Consider the following 9,575-nt stretch of genomic DNA (forward strand, 5'->3'; position numbering starts at 1 on the left):
TTTTTAGGACTCAACGTATATTTTAACTCTACTTTACAGGAAGTGTAGACGATGGTTCTCGGAATGATAATGTTCTCCTTATACATTTTCTGTCGGTTACCATTATTGAAAATGCTTGACATTCGTAAAACTAAACTACTTTGTTTCACAGTGTTTTAGATGATTAATAACATTTTAAAGTATAGTTTTTATTGTTTGGTAGGGCCCTTTGGCATTCCAGATCTTAGGTCCTTCACGTCTAAAAACAGGAAATAAATTCTCACAGTTTCTAGTTGGATATTTATGTATTAATGAATGACTATGAAAAAAGGAGTGGAAAATATTGGGAGGTTTGCCTGCATTGTATTGGAACATAAAAGTAGCAATATTTTTATTACGAATTTGAAAAATATCCAAGGTTTTGGCAAATTTCAACAAGGCTGCAAAAGAATAGTTTACTTTGTAGACAGATCTGATAGCCTTCTTTTGAAGGATGTGTAGACGGGTAAGATTAGAGGAAGAATAGGAAGAGGAACCGCATATCAAGATAGCATAGTTAATATGTGGAAGAAGAGATTTGTATATGTTTAAAAGTGTATTGGTTGTTGAGGGTTACAGCAGAGACTTTGAAAGCAAGACAGTTAATATGGGAGTTAATAGAAAGATTTTTATCGATTAAAACGCCAAGAAATTTAGTTTCAAAAATTCTTTCGATTTGTCGATATGTATCGTTAGGCTTCTGGCCTTGAATATTATAGGTTTAGTTTTATGGAAGTTTATTTGCCTTCAACCAACTTGATATGATTGATCAGTTCATTGTTTAGAATATTAAAATCACACTCAATATTCTTGTGGTTGATAAATCATCTTAAGTTATTAATATAATATAAGAGAAACGGATAGAATATAATACTATGATTGATACAGTAAAATTCCGTTAACAAGTCAATAAAAACACCTATACTACAGTAGGTTGAACTCTTTATTTTAGATAGTAGTGTTACGATCACTTTTGGCCTAAGTCGAAAGACCTAAAATACAACAATGAGGTTAGGAACAAAACAATATAGCCAACACACAAAGTACTATGCAGGAAGCACGAGCTCCATTTAATTTCATTTCCAAACTTTAGTGTGCATTACAACACAACTATACCGTTATAAACAATACGAAGAATATCGAGTGGTGGTTAGCCTAGGCACTCTTTTCAGGGAGCTCCCTGCACGTACAGTCCAATCGCAAAGTGTTCATTCTCAATAATTGTCCTAGCGTCCTGGCTCTCTTCATTATCAAGTATTGATCACAATCTTAGAGTTCACTGCAACCAACTTTACTCCCATTATTTACCTCCGCCAAGGAGGTATATGTAATCGATCGTGTTTGTTACTTGGCAAAAATAAAATTTTGCCAAATATAGTATTTACTTTTTGACTTTGCCAAATTGAAAATTGGCCAAGTACGTTGATCTGTGGAGTTTGTGTGTTTTAATTGGCCAAATTGAAAATTGGTCAAGTATGTTGATCTGTTCGGTTTGTGTGTTTGTTTGTCTGTTTGTTTGTTATTTGGCCAAATTAAAATTTTTTATTCGAATGACTCCAAATTACTACCATACATGTCGTCTGGTGCAAGGACGCCACTGTTTAATTTTGGTAAAACGGTCCCAATTCTGGACCACTTTTTAGTATAATTTTCAGACCTGCTAGTGTTAAAAGATAGGACAGAATACGGCGATCAGTCTTAAAGTAACAAGTAAACTAAAATTGCATTTTCTCGAGAACTACTTGTTCAAAAAACTTCATTTTTATACAAGAAGAGGCAAGAGTTTTAATTTGTGATTTGTAATTTTGAAACATAATTAGATTTAATGCACAGGTTTTTGACGTTGCTGTTCTATTGTTAGTCAACTGATTGTTAGTTGAAAGGCTGGTTACATAACCTTTACACCAAACACGCATACAAAAATGCTTGTAGTGAAATCAGCCTAAATCACACACAGCATTAAGACACACACAAATATATATATATATATATTTTTTTTTTTTCCGGAAAAATCTTATGTAGGAGAATTTTACAGTAGGCGGATGTATGCACTCTCGGAGTCCTCCCTGATTATTATCGTACAACGTAACAGTTATAATATGTTCAAGTGAATGTAGAAGTGCATGTGAAGTCGAGTGATGTTGTCGAAAGCCGTATTAGGAGTTGCTGAGAATATCAACATGTTGTTAAGTAGGTCAAGGTTTAATCATAGACAACCTGTTAATTATAGTCGCATCTCCAGATTTAAAAATGGATTGTAGAAAATAACAGAAGCTAATCGAAGCTGTTGAGATTAACACTGAGTGGTACGGTAGGCCTATATATATAATAAAATAACAGCAGAAAAAAAAAATGACAATGCTGTGGGTATCAGTGGCTGGATCTCAATGGAGATACAAAAATGAAAAGCTAAATCAAAACGATAAAGTAAACAGCCAGAAAAGTTAGCAGAGCTTTCGGGCAACACTAGCCCTTCATCAGTGCAAGTGAAGGAATTTGGATAACGTCATAGTATAAAGCTGGCAAGTGCTGCCTGGGTGGACAGGAATAAAAGAAATATAACAAAGGGAGCCAGGGTGGAGTCTGAATAAGAGTAGAAAACAAAGAAGGTAGCTTGGTAGAGATATAAACAATTTTGGAATGAGACTAAAAAACAGCTTAATTGGTGGTTAATATTGAAACTTAAATTTTGGTAGTCAATGGAATACTTTTATCGATCTGGGAGTATGTTCCTAATGTTAAGTCCAAAAGGTTTTGTGGTTTTAAGTAGTAATTCCCAGTGGTTTTCTTTGTCTTTGCGAGTTTTGTCGCTCCATTTGACATCGTGGTCTATTGCAATAACTCTGAAATTTGCAATCGAGTGACCAGCTGAATTAAAATGTTCGGCTACAGGTTGATCAAGCTTTAATGTTTTGATAGCTGATCTATGTTGTGTCATTCTCATACGGAGAGTGTTTTTTGTTTCTCCGACGTACTGTTTGCCACAAATATTACAGTATATGAGATAAATGACGTTTTTGGTTAGACAATTAATTGATTGTCTTATCCGAAAAATGCGGCCAGTTTGGTTACTCTCAAATTTTTCAGTAGAATTAACCAATGAACAAGTTTTGCAAGATTTGCCGCAAAGGTGACTGCCCAAATTTTGGCTGTCATGAGAGTTAATTTCACTCTTAAATTTGGATCTGACTAATATATCACGAAGGTTGGGAGGTCTACGAAATGCAATAATGGGTGGTTCCGAAAAAACAGTCCTGAGACGTTCTGTAGACTGTAGAATGGGCATATGTTTCTCAATAATAGCCCGTAATGGAGGCAACCTAGGGTGGTAGGTTGTGACCAATGACACTATATATATATATAAACACATCAGGCAAAAACATTATACATTATATAGGCTAAGTTAGCAATATTCTTTAACAAAACACAATACCGGTAGGCTTAATAAAAAAAGTAAACAAAACATTGCATTATTTACACACATTCTGCCATAGCAGTATATCTTTGAGAAAGAAATGTATGTATCTATTCTTTCTTATTCTAAGAGGAGTCCATGTATCACGGAGCCTGCAAATACAAATCGAATTAATTAATTCATTTATTTATCCAATAGTATGTAGGCCACTGGCCCAAGTGCAGTAATAGATAATAATACATAAATTTAAATGTGCAAATAATTTTTTTCTCTTGAAAAAAGGTTATTTATAACTTTTTTCTGTTTGTTTTTCATTAGTAAATAAACTGTTTATTTGTTGGTTGATTGAAATAATAAGGTTTTAAAATTAAGCACGTCCGTTTTGGTCATATGGTCGACTATTCTATTATTATTCTTATATAGTACAATAATATAGAATAGCCGTTATATTATTTACGTTATTCACATTTAAATTCTTCTTTATTAATCCTTTTGGAAATTCATTGCTCGTTTTTAAATATGTAAAAATGTATAACAATATAAAAGTTGAACAATTTATAAAACAAGAAGAGAACGACACAAAACATGAGTAAAAATTTACCAATAAACTTATTACAAATCGTCAATTACGTTTAAAATTGTTAGTAAAAGTTGAATGACTTGTGGAAGGAAGTAGAGAAGGTACCGGTTGGTGCGAGAGGTCGGTGTCCGAAAGCAACCACTGCGGACTATGTTGTAGGAGTTCATTGTAAAGCGGATGGCTAGAGTCATTTAAAATATATTGAAATATTCTGGATATTTTACTTATTACTTATTTATAAGCCTCGGACACCGACCTCTGGCAACAACAAACTATCCGCTCAACCTTCCTATCCACACCATTCATTCTGTCAATATCTGTTTTATTTGAATTCCGGCCCAACCAGAAATACAGTATTTCCAGACTCCACATATGACTGTAATATAAAATATAGTAATGATTTTAACATCAACATTGAAAGAAGACATTTTCCTCAAACAATAAAGACGGGAATTAACCTTTTTCATGATGCAGTATTGTCACGAACTCCTTTTACGTATGTTTTCGAGTGGTTGAAAATAATTTAGGAACTCCCTTGTGACATAAAAGTATACACACAAAATCCACAAAGTTGTAAAATAACTCAAAACAAAGCTTTAATTTCAATCAACTTTAACTTTCAACAATCCAGTAAGCACTTTAAACAACAGCTTCACAATAACTTCTACAATCTAATATCCAACAACCTTACAATCTTTTACATCCATTTATATACAAGATGTTCCTATTCTTCTAGATCATTCTTTATATTTAATATTCTATTGGATTACAGTTTCTATTAATAGCATACTGGAATGTTCCTGATTGTTCTTGTAATTATACATGGTTTCTTAAATCTAAACATACTCTTATTCTAGAATATTTATGTAGACACTATGATACTGTATATGATTAACGAATGGTAATTTATTACAAGTATAGCCATACAAATCAACAACCTTTAAACTAATATGCAAATTAGCTTAATCAGATATTTAGACAATAATTAATTTAAATAAAAGTCACTGAAGCTACCAATTCACTAGATCCCCAGCCGTTGCAGTAATACACCAAAGCCAGCCAACCCGCCGAAAAAATTATTTGTAAAAAGTTGTAGGTGGGTGTATGAAAGTACATTCATGAGCGATTGTCAATAGATTATTCTTACTATCATAGATTGTGGTATTTTTCTGATATACGCGCTTGTCAATTTATAGCAGTGTTGTAGAGAGGCTGTATACGACCAGCATGGAAAATAAAACTAATTCAAAACTGTGGCCTAGCCTGCTTGTGGATATCAATGATGGTTTTCAAAAATCACAGGTTTGTATTATTACTGTACGGCTTTACCACGTTGAAACACCGGTTCTCGTCAGATCACCGAAGTTAAGCGACGTTGGGCCTGGTTAGAGCTTGGATGTGAGACTATCTGGGAATAACGGGTGCTGTATACGGAGCTGGGGTCCCGTTAGGCATTTGAAATCAGCACTGCTGACTCTTATGGCAGCCCCTGCATCTAGTATCTGCCTCAGACCTCTGGTCAAGGTGGGCACTGGACGAGAGAAGCCCTTGATCAATGTTAGGACCAATCAAGGTGCTTTAAACAGTCCTGGCTTTGTTTGTATCAAACCTGTTAGTGGCGGTAATTCTCGCTGTTGGTTTCGATTAAATAAAATAAAAATAATAAAAATAAAAAAAATACTAAAATTTCATTTCGGATAGGCTACTTTTAATAATAATATCCCGTGTCTTAATATCCCGTGTCTTATTATCCACGTTTTCTTTGTACCATACTTTAAGAAGTCAAGTAGTCTTAAGAAAATCGCGATTTTCTAATGGTATAAACCTAACACCGCCAGATACCTACCAGAGCAACAAATCCTAATATTCTCTGCTCTCTGGTGGTAGGATGTGTTGCTCTGGTAGGTATCTGGCGGTGTTAGGTTTATACCATTAGAAAATCGCGATTTCAAATGCCTAACGGGACCCCAGCTAGAGCATCAAATCCTAATATTCTCTGCTCTCTGGTGGTAGGATTTGTTGCTCTAGTAGGTATCTGGTGGTATCTGGTGGTGTTAGGTTTATACCGGTATGAACCATTAATTCACTGCACTGGCAAATGTGTTTTGGTATAGGTGTTGGCTGCATTTAGTATTATTTAAAACATAATAAGACCGAGTAAGCCAAATAAAAAAAAATCTTCTTTTTAAAACTCGTTATGGGCCTGGAATTTAATTATATTCGAAATGTTTGGAATATTATTAGGTTTACATTTATTTTAAGGTGTTATTTGTGACAACAGAACTGCAGTTGTATGATCTCCTTGCGACTCATCAAAATGGAATGACAGCCAATGAAATAGCCAGCAGGAAGGAACTCAATCTGGAGGCAACGGAAAGAATTCTCGACTGCGCTGCTGGATTAAAACTTATTGAAAAGAAAATTCAATCTGAATCTAAAATTGGTAAGCAGAATAAATTAATAGGCCTAAGCATAGTTTTTTTTAGTTAAGCATCATTCGACATGTATATTTGAGTCTTGTGGGACTCCCTTCATAATAAAACCCGTCCTAAGAATGTCGTAATCGCTATGCATGCATCATCGATGTCGTGTATGAGTACGGAGTATGTTACCTATTCTTTGTACTGTATCTTCACATTCTGACATTATGATGTGACACAATGTATACAGAATTTTCACGTGATAGGCCTACTGCACAGAATATTATTTATATAGTACCGAAATCGGCTGGTCACACTTGATCGTAGTTTTAAAAAGTGCAATTTGTTTATTTATTTAGCAATTTACAAGAATTACCCAGAAATTGCCACATTTCTACAATCAAGTACGCCAAATAGCATGGTAGAAACTATCATATGTAATTCCCATGTTACGTACGCTTTGTATCAGAATTTGATGACAACAATCCAAACCGGTCACAACACAGAAGGTTGCAAACATGCATTTAATTCTGATGTAAGAAATATTTGATTTTGTTTATTGAAGAGATAATCACGCCAATATCAAGTAGTTATAAATGGAGAGAACTAGGACATTTCCTATGTTAATGCATTACGCTATTGGTTAAGAGATAGGAGGTCAAATATTATGACCTTTTAAACATTGTTGACCTCTTTTATTTTTGTGTGTTGAAAAATATAACGTAATGATAAAAATGTAAACATTTTTTTTTAAATCCTGAAAATCTGAAAAAATTTTAAAATCCTAAAAATCTGAAAAATTTTAAAATCCTAAAAATCTCAAAAATTTTAGTTGATCTTTTATACATTTTTGAATTTAAAAATAGGTTAAGTAATTTAATTTTGTAAATAAAAAACATGTCTATGAAAGAAATGAATGGAGAGATATTCGTTCATGTATTAGAGATACCATATTACTTTTAATGAAACTAATCAACCTGTAGATTATAAGATTAATGGTTAATATTTTTAAAATACATTTCCTTTCGCGGGATATGTATTTAATTAAAATATTTCAAGAAATTTTTATAAGAATTAATAGAAACATTCTTTCTACAAATATTTTTACCAGACATATTCTTTTTAAGTAAGATTATTTCAGTGACTTGATGAAATCTTTAATTATATTATCAAACTTTTTGTATACTTCTTCACGTTTGTCTGTTAAGTCATTCACACGTGCTTGAATATATCTATAAACAAGATTATTTTCATCAGTATTATATACAGCATTACTAGCTGCTTCAGCTCCTTTTTCAAAATTACGAATTTCTTGAGTTAGATCGTTAATTTCTTCTTTCAACTTACAAGTTGAACAATCACAAATATTCTCTTTACAATCTATTTATCACTAGACATATCTTTTGTTATGTATATAGGATTGATGTAATTTTTTATTATATCATCAAACTTTTTGTATACTTCTTCACGTTCATCTTCTAATTGTTCAATACGTATGTGAAGATATTTACTAACATGAAAATAATCGTCACTATACATTACAGCATTATCAGCTGCTTCAGCTCCTTTTTCGAAATTTTTCGAATTTCAAGAGTTAGATATTCAATCTTTTCTTTCAACTTGCAAATTGAACAACCACAAAAAACTTTTTACAAATTTTGTTACCAGCCATCTCTTTTTAAGTAGAGGAAAAAATAATTATTTTTTGTGTATATAGAGAGTTAATGAAATTGTTCACAATAAATCCACTAATAAATGTACCAGTAATAAATATTGAATGTATCCTTCTTTTTACTTTTCGCTTTATCTTCCTCCGACGGAATTTTAGACTTTAAATTTTCATCAATTTCAGTAATATCTGTCATTTTTTAATAGGGGAATTAAAAAAAAACCAATTTAGATCTTAATTTCTTTCTTAGGTGCTTTCTTAGTTAAAATCTCTATAACTTTACCATCATCATCAACCCTTGTTTTGGTTTTAATTCTACAATTACCATATACATATGTTTTTATTCGATCTTTTGCAATCTTTCGCTTATCATCATTTCCAGATAATACAACCTTATTTATAGTTAACATATAATTCTCATGTTTGTATGATCTAATTGAAGAGAAGGATTTTAGAATTGATTCTGCATATTTACGTTTCTCTATGAACTCGTTGATACATTCCATATAATCTTCGTGGCTTTACCGTTTAGAGATAGATTTATCCTTTTTGGTTTTGATGGAATACATCTTTGACTTCAATCCAACAAATTCATCAATTATTTTACATCCCATTTCATCTTTAAACATTCCCACCTATTAATTCCCGTTGGAATTCCAGATGGATGGTCTTTTGGATAATTTGATGTATCGAATTTCGATTCTACATACTCTGAAATATCTTTGTAAAAATCTTTAGTTTCAATCTCATACATTAGTGAATCTGTATCTGTAAAAAGAAGCTATGCTTTATTCTCATACTTTGGTTTAATGTAATTGCAATGAAAATCATACATACGATTCTTGCTAAGATCTAAAATACTAAATCCGAGATAGATTGGTTTGTTAAGTACAAGTTTAGTTTTACCCATATGTACTGCTCACAAATTCTCATCAAATATCGTTGCATGTTTATAATTTGGTTTTTGAGATAGTTTCTTGAACTGATCCACACTATTTACTAATTTAAGATCAATCCTTTTCCTGATATTTTCCATCGCCTTTCCAAAACAACTGTTGTTCATTAACTTGAAGAAATCTTTTTCGAAATCATAGAGCTGTGTTCAAATCAATATATTCTTTCATCCAAGCACTTTCTTCGAATTTAATACCACTATGGATTTTAGTTGTTTCAAACCCAAACTTTCATACAATTTTAATGTTTCAAGATGGACTACATATTTCTTCTTATTGAGTAAATTTGGGATTAATTTCTTTACCTTATCTATCTCAATATGTTCTGGCGCTAGCGGATACTCATTATGTGGTTAATGCAATTCCTTTAGATAATCTAAATTTACTACAAAAATAGCTGGATAAGTTCTCCAATATTCTCTAATTCTCTATTAGTCATCCAACTGAATCCATGGGTTGGAAGTTCTTTTGACATACCCCCACCATACAAATTATTTGAATCTAAATGTACTAGATATGT

General features: G+C 32.3%; 1 protein-coding gene and 1 pseudogene across 1 annotated transcript; both read left to right on the forward strand.

Moving 5' to 3' along the window:
* Positions 1–5,240: 5,240 nt before the first annotated feature.
* LOC140047533 (acetylserotonin O-methyltransferase-like) lies at positions 5,241–6,983 on the forward strand. The gene is made up of 3 exons (XM_072092576.1): positions 5,241–5,315; positions 6,276–6,456; positions 6,793–6,983. The coding sequence occupies exons 1-3, from the start codon at positions 5,241–5,243 to the stop codon at positions 6,981–6,983; spliced, it is 447 nt and encodes a 148-aa protein (XP_071948677.1).
* LOC140048162 (5S ribosomal RNA) lies at positions 5,329–5,446 on the forward strand (annotated as a pseudogene).
* Positions 6,984–9,575: the final 2,592 nt, after the last annotated feature.

This window comes from Antedon mediterranea, chromosome 4 (genome assembly GCF_964355755.1).
Source record: "Antedon mediterranea chromosome 4, ecAntMedi1.1, whole genome shotgun sequence".
Lineage (NCBI taxonomy): Eukaryota > Metazoa > Echinodermata > Crinoidea > Comatulida > Antedonidae > Antedon > Antedon mediterranea.